This window comes from Styela clava, chromosome 11, assembly GCF_964204865.1.
Source record: "Styela clava chromosome 11, kaStyClav1.hap1.2, whole genome shotgun sequence".
NCBI classification, from domain to species: Eukaryota; Metazoa; Chordata; class Ascidiacea; order Stolidobranchia; family Styelidae; genus Styela; species Styela clava.
In genome coordinates, this window is record NC_135260.1 from 10,855,895 (window position 1) to 10,870,940 (window position 15,046).

Genomic DNA, 15,046 nt, shown 5'->3' on the forward strand with positions numbered 1-15,046 from the left:
TACCATGGTCATCCTCATTTCGTTCTGATATATCCTTCTTTAAAACATCTGTTACAAGATCCTTGATGACGAAAGAAGAAGATGAATGGAGTGAGATGCTATCCTCCTGCTCCTCCAAAAAATCTTCATCATCTTGTTCAGGATCATCTTGGCTTCTGGAATCTTCTTGATTTATATAATATTCCCGAGAATCCTTACTAATGTCTGAAGTATTGTCTGTTTGTACTTGTCCATTAGCCATTGTTCCACTGGACTTTCGTGAGACGTTTTGCTTGGGAGAACTCTGATTACACGAGAAAAGAAAAGAGGATCGATCAGAATTTAACAGTACATGCAAAGGACCAAAAAATGTGGAAAATTTAATTTTTTTTTGTGTGTGAATAAGAATGCAAAAAATTGAAATGATTACTAGTATATGAAATTCACAATTACTGATATAAGTGGAAAATTATATTTTGTATGCACTATTGCAATAAATTTTTTTATTTTTATTGGTGAAATTAGCCATCATTATAATAATAATTGAAATGGAAATTACTAATTACAACTACAAGACCACTAAGTACAATAAATAATGAAACATCTGCATCTAACTGTAATTTGAAAAATCAAATCCCAACCCATTAATACCGAATCAGGAATAGGGATGCTTATTATTGCGCTAATTGTCATTTGAATAGCCTCACCCACAATAAGCTGTTGTGCAATACAATCCTGCATTAACAAAACAACATACTAAAAGTTGGTAAATAACTTTTCTGCAGAGATAGCTAATGCCCTAAATATGGAGAATGTTTAAATAAGTCATACAAATACTCTTCATATCATGAAACAAATATACATAGATATTGGGTAAATAATAAATATAGGGTGTACCATAAAACATAATATTATGCAAACATGTATATTAACTACGAGGTCAAAAAGGCGTCTTCGAGTCGATGTCAAATATGTACATCGCGATGATAATACATTCGCATATCTGAGAGTGGGTTACTTAGAAATTGCTGTTTACTGAGCAAACGCCAGAGAAAGACTTAGCCTAATTGTAAGTTATCAGTATCCAATGCCATGCGTAACTGTGACATAAATAAAAAAGTTGCAATTTTGAAATCTTAAGTTAAAAATCTTTGTAAAAATTGTGTATTTATCTCACAAAAGTGCGTAACAAACCTCAACTGATGAGCTATTCGCTTCAGCAACACTGTCCAATGTACTTTTTGAACTTGTACTGTGATTCCGTAAATCCGGTACACGTACTGTGTGTAAAGGTGGATGCATTTCAGGGTAGTCAATCTATAACACAAAAGAAGAGAAACCCTGTTACTTGGGTTGGCAATTTGGTAAAATACACCATATATAACAACATAAACAAGTAGGTATTTCTGGAGATATGAATAAATAGTCAAACCCACAAGATGGCAAATGGCAAGTACTACCATGAACGTCAAGTACTTTGATATTTCAAAAAAAATGAATTGAATTTTTGAACGCAATCAAAATTTGATACATTCCATATCGTGAATTTTTAAAAAATTGAAAACAATTCCATTTGAAAATTTGACTTTTGCATAAATAAATTAATTAACTATAAATTTACATAAATGTATAATACGTAACTTGTTATATATATATATATATGTAATGCTTGATAGTGAAATACAGTTAGGTTAATTTCATTATGCAAATTAATATGTTAACCCGATGTAGAACATATCCAATTTCCATATTGAAAAATATTGTTTTAGAATGTATACGGTATAATAGATTATTCAGTTTTGGCCAAGCCAGATTTCAAGGTTAAAAATTATTTGTTACATTAAAATCAACCTATGACGATAGGCAGGTGATAAGAAATCTCAAATTCAGATCTCCACATAATTTCTTACCTTACATGTTCAATTATGAGCGAGTAAATGCCTTTAGGCTAGATTTTCACGTTGCTTTAACTAAATGTAGGCTAAATCACAGGCCTTCCTTTGTAATTAATGAACGACTAATAGAAATTATAATAGTATGCTTTCCCAACCACAGTATATTTGAGAGTTGCCAATTTAAAAACCTTCAATAAAGGTGTGAGAAGTGTTTCATAAGTAAAAACTATTCCTAACAATTTAGATAAGTAGGTAATATATTTTAGATGCCCTAAAATAAATTTTAGAGTACAAGCTATAAACTTATTATACAACATTTATTTCTTCAAAGTAGTTCACTATGTCATTAAATTTTTAAGAGAGAGATGCCGGTGACAAAAACACAATGCTATTATAAAATAACTTTTTTTATATTCAACTATAAAATGTAACTTATAATGTATGTAACATAAGATCTTGGGTGAGAAATGCCAAACCAAAAAAATTCTGGCCTTTCAAATTAAAGTAGCACCTTACCCAGCAGTGGCTGATTGTGCAGACCCTTATTCAGAGCAAAAGGCACATAATATGCTACTGTTACATAAAATGATTCTGAATCCAAATGTTTAGTTTTTCAATGGTCACAATGTAATATTGAAAATTAAATTGAAACTAATCACAATTTCACTTAAAACGAGTCAGTTTCAATATTGAATACAATATGGAACAATATTGAATTTCGTTTTCACAAATTCTCAAAAATTCCTGATTTATTTGACTGGGAATAAAAAAAGGCGAATAACGGTATTGACAACAAAAAGTTAGAATTACACCCTCAATGGGCAGTGTTTTTCAAAACACTTTACCGAACTTGCAAACAATAACGGAAATTACACATTAAAGTGCTGGACAGTGGTCAAAAGAATGTGGAGCACTATTTGAGTATTGATTTAATAGACCAGCCTAAAGACTCTCAGAAAGTTCTGAGTACTTTTTACCTCAAACCACACTCCATGCCAAAATGACAATTTATAAAAAAAAAGAATGCAAAAAACTGATTGACAAAAAGGAATAATTTTGATGTTACCCATATTTGAAAATATTATACAATAAACATTTGCTAATAGTCGAATTATAAGCAAAACAAAAACAATGCTTCATTATGAGCAATAGATACAGGAAAGTCCACTCATATGAGGAAATGACAATTATACATAGGCCTACATCATATTTTAACTCAAATAAAGATTTTTCTTCTAATAATTCCTATCGTATTTCACGAGCAACTTATTTATTCTCCAATTTGTGAAAATTCCAAAAATTCATAAAAAAAACTCATACAATTTGTTAAATTTATTTTGTCTAAGTCAAAGAATTTGTGAACAATAATAATACAAATCTACAGTAACTATTAAAACAATTCGTTATAACATATTTTTCAAAATATTTCTAAATTGAAATAATGACATATGGTTTTGAAACTATCAAATTACAGGAGTAAGAACACTTTATACGATGTCAAGGAAAGCAGTGAAAAGACTGTCTTAAATAGCATATTCCCTTTTAAACCAATTTAAAAAACGATATAAATTTTACGGTAGTTTTAGAAAAATATGAATAGTTTTACTCACTGCAATCATTTCAGATGGTTCAAGAACAAGGCATTGGCAACCTCTTGATGTAGTTCCAGGTATACGTTTACCAAAACTGTTTAAAAACAAAACATACTTAAGTTATGGCAACACAAGTATAAGAGATAAAGACTTATAAAAACAGGAAATATGAACATGTGGTTGTGGTGGGTGTAAAATTGACTGTACAATGTTTTCAAAGCAATGCAAACACCTTTACATACGCGAAAGAACTAACGACTTAACTTGGTCAACTAGTCAACTTGGTTAACATGATCTGATCTAAAGAATTCTCATTGAACTTTTGGTATTTACCTATAAGAAACTGCCAACTACAAAAGTCTGCTGAGGTAATCAGATAATGCCTGTTGAGACATCCACAGTGCTAAATATACTACAGAACTTTCTCTCAAATACAGAACCCTGCCTGTTACCTTGCTGAAACTACTTTCTCACAACTGATATTACAAAACCACAACGATATTATTATTCATATTATACCATATTGAGATAAATAAAACTAAACCCAAATATTGGAAATCCTAGGTGACATCTTTGTAGATAAATATAAAATATTGATATGTTTGTATAACATATATTGAACAATAGTTTGACAACTGAACATAAAAGACGTTAAATATAATATATTCGGCCCTCCTGAAGTATGAGCACCAAGATGGCGCACAACCTGAATTTAGGTTGTGTACCAGGTTGTGGTTCAGGTTGTGCGACATCTTGGTGTGCATACTTCAGGAGTACCATATATTCAATCAACTCCAATTAATATTTGTACGTTGCTGCTTCAAGAATCTGCAATCGACTTTGGCCAAACAATTTCCTAGCAACCAGTTCATCCAAGTTCATTACCATCGACTGATATTCACAACATAAATTTATTATTAGGCTATTAATATTTTTATAAATTCATTATTTCCCAGAAAATTTTAACAAATCCAGTTAATTATAAACCCTTTCAGTTTATTTTGTGAATTGTGAAAGGTTATTTAGAAGTCAAGAAAGCATATAGTACAAAACCCGGCGCTTCAGAAGTGTGTGTACCAATATGGAGGTAAATAATTTTGTCCGCCTACTTTGCATCAAGTTGTGTAAAGGGTATGAAACCTATGGGCAGGGTGGATATTCACTTGGCAAACACAGAGAGTCCCCGAACTCGTAATAGAACTAAACAAGTTCTATTACTAACGCTAAATTGGTACACACACTACGGGAATACCCAAAACCTGATACAAACTATATCATTATACTTTACTACTCGAAAAACTACCAACTCTCAAAAAGGCACCACTGCCTATAGTTATTATCTCGACATTTATTGTTTTAATATTATTACCTACTACAATATTGCGGACAAGCATAGCTAACAGAACAGTTCAGACTGTGTAACGCAGGTCAATATATATGAACGATAAATTGTCTCGGAATTTTGTAGTCATATCTTATCGCGCAGATGTAAAGTAAACAACAATAACAGACGTGTGATTTTAACGCACCGTTTCCGTAAAATAACTTAACCAGTCAGAGTCAGCCATTCACATATTCAGTAGTTCGTACCAATCAAAAGTACTCCCGCCTGATGTGTCGTCTGCAGAAGAGATTAATCTACAATCCATACCAGGCAATCGTAATATACGCTCTCGGCACGTGATCCATGGTTGAGCGAACACGGTTAAGATCAAAATACATATTACCACCAAATATCCAATAATACAAACCCATTGCGAACAACATAACCATAGAGAGTAACTTCTATATTATATGGATGTGTAAGAAATAATTGTATTGGGGAATATTCCCCAGGCCTAAGCTATTATTCGGATTGCTAAAAGTTGTAAGCGATACCTAGTCTAGCACACCGTGCGACATCAACACACAAAACTGCCGAAAATGGAAGTGCATACATTTTCCGTATCACTGAATTGAACAAATAACGGATCACGATCAGATAAGCAACAAAGCCTTACACGGACCTAGGGCCCGTTTCCATTCTAGCGACAGGTATGAAACAACTACCGTATTCCCAAACTAAATATCGTTACTTGTGTTGTGTCAAGTACCAATATGGAGGTAACTAATTTTGTTCGCCTACTTCACATCAAGTTGTGTACAGAGACTGATTGCTATGGGAATATGGGTATATTCACTCGGCTATCACAGACATTCCCCGAACTGGAAATAAAACTAAAATAAGGGAAATCGGAATAAAATTATGCTCTAACCCTAACCTGGTACAAATACTACGGAAGTGTACCTCAAGTTGTATATGTAGGTAGATTGTCATCTTTGTGCACCGGAATTGAATTTTCAAGGAGACAAATGTCTTGGATTCTATCCAGACAACATTTTGAAAAAAGTTATATATAAATCAAAACTGAAATATTCGATTTGAAATGTGTTTATTTCCTGTCTAGGGGCCATTACAAGGTAATACACAAAATAATTGACAATACACATGCCAAAGAGTAAGCCATTTGTACTGAGCCCAAAATTCTAAATTTCAAAGTGTAAACGGAGAAAAAAGTGACAGAGCGTTACCACGATCACGATCGTTACGAAAACAAGCGGAAACTGCGGCCGATATATAACATCATCAGTGAGCGAGCGGTCTAGACGTCTATTAGCTTAATCTAAAACTGCCGAGTCCAGAAAAATGTTACAATCCTGTTAGAAATTAAACCCAAAATCGTAAACCCAAAATAACAACAAAGAAGTTACATAGCATATTCAAAGGTAAGTAATTCAATCGAACTGACGAAATATTATACATACCCCAAGCACGAAACATGGATAGGCGTGCATGTTGTGTTACAAAAACATGTTTGGCCAAGGATATTCAGTGATATTAGCAAAGTTGAAAATCACAAAAATAATCATTTTTCTCATAGTGACGGCCGTTCTGATAAATCACACAAGGGGCCTCAACGGTACAGCAAGAATGTTATAACTTTCAGTGATAAATCATATTTTTTCATTTATTATTAGCGTAATTTATCTCAAAGAAATTAATCACCATTAGGGAAAGTATTCTACGCTCGATCGTATTTGGTTAACATAAATCGAAATATTAGAATTTAGGGATATGATGAACGACCAAGCATACGACAGAGTGAAAATCGTCAGAAAATAGAGGAAAGCTTTCATCTTTCGGGTATCGAGCGGGGGCGTCGGTATGAGCATGTTATTACATGATGATTTATACTTGCTGGTCTTCTACGGTCAATAATAAAATAAATCGTAATATGATGTCACGTAACCTATTTAGTCATAAAATTAATCAAAATATCGCTCTACGTATATATCTACAAGTTATACAATTGCGGATTACCAATATGGAACAGTTTCAAGGCGCAGATAATTATAAAGTTGAACGACGAAAAATTATTAGTCTTGTCCCGCCCAGACAAACAAAAAAATAATTAAACAAAATAATCGAAGTAGGTACCTATGGTAACAAAATGAATGTCCAGACTTATTGATAAACAATTTCCGATTCCGGTATTTGCAAATACCACAAGTAACTAACTTCTAAATCTAACTATACGATTTCAACCACGATGGTATTGTACACTTCCAAACATGAGCATATTTTCAAGTATATCCAGAACAAATCCATTAGCTTCCGTCGGCATCGGGTAATCAACGTTGGCAAATATCACGGCAAACCAAAAACTACTTACATATAAGATATTCACAATACCGTTTCTACCATCTCCAACAACATAGAAACATTGGAGCTTCCTTTCTACCATCCCACTAAAAACATTTGTGCTGGCGAATATTAAAATTGCGTGTTTTTCTCGCATTAGATCAGGAGCACTTACTGTAATATGGCATGATTGCAATTGGGAAACATAAAACATGGCCATATTGCCATGTCATGCAATGAAAGTGAAATCAACAACCGTTTTTCGTAGAACTACTGCAATATGTATTTCTCATAAACCACACTACTATACAAACTATCAATGATAGACTTGGAACTATTACTTGGCATGCTTACTGATTTACATCGTAAGGTATATTATATTTTGATGACGGTGACATGCTACATAAATCACATGTCTCTAGGGCCTAGGGCTTGCAAAATATATAAATTAAACGCTAGCTTAGATGAAATAACTTTTTACAAGCGACTTATTCGTGATACATGTTTGAAGCGCATTATATCCCTCGATGTGGAAATTGGTCATATTACGGTAATATAGGAGATGTTCTAAAAAGCAATTATTGTGCAACATTTTACGGTGGTAGGCATTGCTATCGTAATGATGTTTCAAATAACATTCATGACTGGCGCTGCAATTACAATATCCAAAACGTTCTAAATTATCTTTTGTCCTTCTGAATATTTCCGACATAAGTTTTACAAAAGTCTAAGAATTTAGCTTTTGGAAATATGGCCAACATGGGATACTCTAACACAGGGCTACTCGACTATTTTTTACCGAAGATCCGCATACAAAACTTTCTTTCTTTCCAGAAATTATATTTCGGCACCCTTAAACACGCACTTCCTCGGTCGACTAATGATTATTAGCTAATCAAGATTGTTTTGTATGGTGTTCTAGTTATTTTCATATATATTTAAATCCATAAACGGGATTTTATAAAAGGAAACTTCAAAAGTGCGGCTAATAATTCAAAATAAAGAATTAGACGCGGTCCGAATCGAATACCCGAAAGGTCCGGATTTGGACCGCGGTCCGCCAGTTGAGTAGCCCTGTCTAACAAACCACAGCGAGCAAAGTGAAATACGTTGTGATTTTGTATTATGTTAGTCACATACCGGCACATAGTACAACTGCGATTTGTTTCAAGAATATATATAAATATACTAATTCAAGGAGATGCAAAACACAGTTACAACTTGACGACAAACGATAAGACGAAAACTTTAATCTTATGAGCTTGTGAAAACGATTCCAAGGCCTGACAAGCTTCTGTAATTGAACTATACGGTGAATTCAGATAAATATTGAAATATGTTTCATGCTAAGATATCGCCAATTATCGCATACCAATTGAAAGACGTGGCAAAAAATGTGACAGAGATATCGCATGGGAAAAATGTGAAAATATAATTTCCACAAAAATGCCCTAAATAAAACGAAAATTCAATAACATAAAATTACAAGTAAATCAACTCAAAAGCACAAAGTTTCCTATTCAAGTTGTCAGGGATATCGCAATAAGTATATTCTAAAGAGACAAACTAACGTGTGGAAACACCCAAACGTTTTGATACTGTGAAATCGAATACTGATAAAAATCAACACAGTCTTGTACGAACAATGAACAAGTATAAAGATTGCGGAACGATTTTTTCTCGCTAAATGACGTATATCAGACGATTATCAAGGTTAGGTACTTCCTGGTATGACTACACTAAAAAAAGTAATAAACATTAAATAACTTATCAATACCAACTCAACGGGACATTGTTACATGAATACCGGTACATATTCATAGCATGATTAATGGATCGCGTTAGACATTGCTAAAATAGATAATTTTATTACTGAATATCGTACATTATCGTATTTAGAGTTCATGAACGTCCCACTTTCCTCGCCCTTAGAGAAACAATGGAACATTCTTATTTAACAAATTGCTTATCCTAAGATAATAAGATGCGAGCTAGCAGGGACCAGGGATAAGTACATAGTTAGATTTTCCACTGGAATACCTCGATGTGAGAATTATTATACTGGGGCTGGGCTATTTGCATGTAACCCCTTTTCATACAATAAAATGGTTAGCGAATCAGGATTGGAGCATACTACCTATGGTTCCTGGAACTCAAAACCAGAACAATTGCAACAGAATACCAATACCAATATGATATCACTATACTAGTATCTTATAATCCTCGCACAAAGCCTCGAAGCACACATCCTGAACAAAACCAGATAACAACAACACAGCGTTGTTACTTTAACAAGCATTGGCAGCGAAAGGTGCGAATTACTTCGACACAATAAATAATAATAATTTCAAGTCTGTAATTTAGCGTAGGTTTTTTATCGCGCGGTGGTACCGAGCGCGACTTGTCTCTGGTACATATATGGCCAAGCACGGAGGCAGAACACAACAATGCATTATTATGTAAGAAAGCAGTATTGTTCTATAAACCACTAGCCTAAGGCACTAGCTTAAACTTGTAGATCATGTAATGATACTACATAAGCCTGATAAACAGCTGCGTTCGAATCAACTATAAATAGGTCTTCTATCGCTGAGTTACAATTGGATTTTCGAACATGTAAATAATAGGTCTCACATCAATGAGAACCCGTATAAGTTTTCTGTTATTTACTATTAATTCCTATTAAAACTATTGTTTTTTGTAAATCAATATCCAGAACAAAGCTGTAAACCACGAAAGTTTGTCAGTTAATATGTTCAAGTCACAAAAAAATCAAAACTTAAGCTAATTCAAAGATCACGAGTGTCTTGTGTGCATGTTGTTATGAAGTCCAATACACACATAATAATCCTCTGGAAAGCATATCATTTTTAAACTAACGCGGTCTTTCAAATAATAATGACTCTTGGACATGCTATTGCCTCGTCACCTACCTGTCTGTTTTTCAGCAAACCAAACCTAAATATTTTTCTATTTTTCCCCGTATAACGCGCTGTTTTAAAGCCAGGTGAAATGCACATTGCGGTTTCGATCCAAATCGATATGTAGTTTCGTTGCAATAAAACAAACTTAAATAATTTAAATTTTCAAAATATTTTTACGTTGATAAAAGACAAAAAAAAAATGTTTCGTTTATTTTTTTACAATTGAGGTCTCTAGAGGTCAAGCACTATGTTTCACGCAGAAACAAAATTGTATAATTGGTAGCAATTATAGCTAATGTATGACACTAATTAACGTTCAACCACAATTTTAAACTTATTGATAAGAAAACGTTCGCGAAAACGATTTAATCAACAGTCGATTTTCAGAAGCATAAATGAAGTACTTTACCGCGAACTAAACAAAATTTGGTTTTCTGATAAATACAATGTAAACGATGATCATATACACATAATTTGTGTAATTTCATTCAATTGATTTGAATCTGAAAAACATCGAATTATATACGAACACCTGAGTTCCTGAGTTGGTATTGGAAGATCTATGCTACATACTCAACATCTATCATAATTGCGCTGCATGCGGACTAATTTAAAAGCTAGCCCGTAGTACCGGAGCTTCTAAATTTTATTATCCGAAATCGTTTACATTTAATTCTTTGCACATCTCTTATATTGAATACAAATACTGACTACCGTTTGCAAGTGTCAGATTTCCGAATGAAATAATCGACAGTGCAGTGATATACAGTAGAGTCATATACATGCAGGTTGCCTTATATAGGTAAAAGTTTTAAAGTGTCTTACATTTATGTCGAAAACTCCGGATATGTCGTCATCTTAATGTTAACAGGAGGACAATAGATGGAAGATACAGAAAAATCGACGATGGTGCATTGCTGTGAACGTACTAGTTTCTTATAAAGCTTGGCGCAAAACGACTAGTCTGATATTATAAGCAAGGCAGTAATGATGCATTACTTTCTTATAGTAAATAATATTTTACACGCCACAACTTTCTTAACAGTAGCATAGGAACAGATCAAAATATATAATTTCAGCGACATTTAAGCCAATTGGAAATATTTACAGGCATTTCTCTATAAAAACAGTCGGCGACTGATCTGCGCGATTCGCCGATTGATTTACCGTGTGTAATAATTTGCACATGCTTTCTCATCTCTGGAATATTTACCTTACATAGTCATAGTCAAAACTAACAACATATGCATCATAATGCAAAAAAAATAGAGCAGATTTCTATTGCGTTGCTAAATAATTTGAAAATATATATGCAAACGTCGCGTTGAACATTCAGCATTGAGTGACGTTGCGTCGTCACTTAATCTTAGCGACAGCTTCGTGCCTTCGCGAAAACGAATTTACTGCACGTTCCAGCGTGCCCTTTTGAACTACCAAGTCAATCATAAACTGAATAAATAAAAAAAAATGCGATTCAGAGAGTGACATTGAGTCACAACTATGAAGATGACAATCAAATAGAAATTCGAATATTGTTAAAAGTTTTGGTATACGTATTTAAAAATGCTTTTGGCACCGAAACTAACAATATAACTGAGAGACAAAATAACGAATGCATTGTAGAATCGAAAACAAACATGATGTCATTTCAACACCAAACAATAACAAACCGAAATTATAATATAGGCCGAAATTGTAATGCATGAACTTGACAATGGCATTGAAACCGATTATTTGGTAGTCATTTTGGTCTTGTAATAGATCTACTCAGCAATGAAACTGCAAACAGTATCGTTCAACAAAAATCACCCTTGCATCAGATATTATAAATAGAGAACAATGTCGAAATGGAAATTTCATTTTTCTGTTTCTATATCCGAAGTGGAATTAATTGTCGGCAATATTTTCCCTTCGAAAATCTCGATGACGAAATAACAATACAATGGTATATTTAGCTGGTTACTCAGTATTTGTACTCAAACTACCTCAACTGAGATATTCGTGTCAAGATAGTAGAACGGATTCATACATCCTCAAGACATCTTAACCAGTGTTAAATAATCTTTTTTTTTTACTTTTACACCTTTATATATGCTTACCATTAGGTTGCAAGAAGTACATCAACGTTTTCTTACCCAACCTATTATACAGGACTTTCTGAATACCCCGAATAATTCAGCATACCACAAGATACCTCGCAGTTATTGTAGCATAATATAATTAAAAGTAATCGAACAAAAAATATACATCTAGAGGGCTGATACCGATTATATACACCCATGCTTAATCAGAACACGTCACGATCATAATAAATTATCGGACTGGTACCTCGACAAATTCCATCTGATATTCATTCGGCCATAAATCATCACAAAATATCACTGAGGCAGAGAATAATAAAAACTAATTGCATTAGAATTCAAAATATTATTACAAGCCACAGTAATGCTTAATATAGTTCTTATGCTGCTATGAGACCAATTTTCGTTGTGGTGTAGACATGCCACAATCTGGACCTCTCTGCTAAGATGTATAATATTTCTTGCAAGACATTCAGCGAGTATTCACTACCTTTTCTCTACCGAGCGTTAATAGTCCACATTAATTTGAGGAGTTATCGATCGAACGTGCTTGGTTGGCCATTTCGTAAGCCTGACGAACACAGGGGAAACGGATAGATAGATAATCGGGCAATTGGTTTTGAATTACCACAACTTAGATGGGTAATTTGTTTACACAAGGCAAAAAACTTGTTGGATGGCATCGAAAAAATAACAGAAATGGAGAATTTGATACCCGATAAGTGCTTTCTATAAGAATGCACGAAAGGGGGCCTTTAAATGGGTAATAAGTATAAACATTAAAAGCGGGGGCTAATAGGCTCTTCTGAAAGACCACAATAGGAAAACCCGGTAAACCCCTTTTAAATATTATTCAATCAATGCCGAGTGTCAAGTAAAAAAAACGAGCAAATCTGATAACCGCATAAAAGGACAATAAAATTATGTCCTAACCCTAACATGGTACACACACTACGTTCCGGTGTTCGCCATCTTGACTCGCGTTACTACGTCCATCTTTTAACTGATACTCATATAGGGTCCTAAATCTGGTAGTATAAATAAGAAGGCTGTTATCCATCATTTGTCCTTCGTTCCGGCAGCATTGTATCAGTTTGTCTTGTACCATACTTGAGGGAAAACAAGTAACCAACACTTTCGGTTCTAAGCGATTTGCTCTGACAGCTGGTCCATTAAAACTGTTACTGAAAATAAAATTACGATACAAAAAGAACTTGACTGAAGAGAGCTCTTGTGATAACTGCAAACAAAGCAAGCAGACTTCAAGCATGCCGAACAACAACCAGACGCGTGGTAGCAAAGGTCTTATAGGTACTTTCAAAATGGTTTAATGGGATGACATTGGAGAATATAATGGGTTATCCCCAATGGGCGAACGAAACCAAGAAATCATCGACAAAATTTGCTGAAACAAATCGAATGTAATACTTGTTTTCCCAACCAACACGTGATTCAATCTACACATAATAACATAGACTACCTTCCAAGGCTATTTCATAAACCGGCAAAATTAAATTTTTTTCTCACTGTCTAAATCGCAAATAAGAATGGGGAAAACACACGTCCAGTTTACCATATCAAAAAATTATCTGCCAACAAGTTAAACTACCTATTATATTGATCTTAAAACAAAATGTCTTCTTTTGCATTTCCCAAAATTCAATATTCAAAACCAATGCAAATTCATGCCAATGAAAACTTTTAAAACTGTCCGATATCTGCACTTAATATTCTCACTCCAGTAGCCGTTTTCCTAACCCACAATCCAAACCTTAGAATTTATTTCAGAGGGCAGTAATTAACATCCATTTCGCGTCATAACATTACAAAGTTGTCCAAATAAGTTTCACGTCATCAGACGTCCGTAATCGTCCCTCATTAACCTTACTACACTCCAACGAACTATATCATAGCGGAAGATTAATAACTTCACTGAACTAGGTATCAATATCAAAGCTACTGGTAATAAATTAAAGTAACCTACCATCAACAAAGATATAGAATAGCAGAGGGACGTTAAATTAATGTCATAATTATTACGACGGACGTGACAATTTGATTATAGCGTAATGCCGCAATGACGCGGTTCGGCTATGAATTATCAGATGAGAATAAATAAACCAAAAAAAATCCCGCTAAGATTTAAGGAATAAAACGTCAGTGATTATTTTTGAAATGCAACCACTCAAAAAAAATAAAAATAAATGAGACCGTGTGAATACGATATAATTATATGCATATATATACGCCACATCGATGCCTGGTCCTGAAATACAGCCACAAGAACAAGAAGATTAGTCACTACTTGAAGCTTTCGCTAACGTCTAAAAATACAACAAAAAGATGTATCTAACTCTACCAGTATCATATATACTCGCCCTGAAATGGCCAACTTGGTGGAGCTCATTTTCTACGAGACTGCATTGTAAACTTCACAGATGATTCAACCAAGCATGTAAGAGCGAATTAACGCTGACAAGTGGCTTATGGTTAAGAGCCTCACCAAGAAAACCTGAGCTAACTAAGCGTCGGTTTCCTAATTTTGGAACAATGCCCAACATTATGCAAATATGCCCGGAACAGCGATCGTGCTGTGTCTAACAAAATACTATATGGCTTGCTGAGTTCCGGTACAACTCAGTGGGATTTCCGGTTAATATGGTGATTGCATTGACTTCATATTTCAACTGCATAATAATAAGAATGCGATCAAGTTCAAATTACACTGGGCAATTCGGTATCAATAGCAAGAACATGTCCATATCTCAATGCACAATGTTCGTTTTAATCAGAGCTTTAGAAAGATCATCGTCTGGCTACTCCAGACATATTAAATAGTTCATAATTAAGTTCAATGTTGGAATTTATAGTTTAATATTCCATATAATTGGAG

The 15,046-nt window shown here is 34.0% G+C and overlaps 1 protein-coding gene across 6 annotated transcripts in view; it reads right to left on the bottom strand.

Annotated features, from left to right (window-relative positions):
* The window catches only part of LOC120347508 (rap guanine nucleotide exchange factor 6-like), a 59,778-nt gene that overhangs the window by 27,792 nt on the left and 16,940 nt on the right, over positions 1–15,046 (bottom strand). For all 6 annotated transcript variants that reach the window (XM_078117737.1, XM_039417524.2, XM_039417521.2 and 3 more), the window contains exons 4-6: positions 3,485–3,560; positions 1,174–1,296; positions 4–283 (exon numbers count right to left, since the gene is read on the bottom strand). In XM_078117737.1, the coding sequence (XP_077973863.1) occupies positions 4–283; positions 1,174–1,296; positions 3,485–3,560 (479 nt within the window). The remainder of the gene's footprint in view (positions 1–3; positions 284–1,173; positions 1,297–3,484; positions 3,561–15,046) is intronic.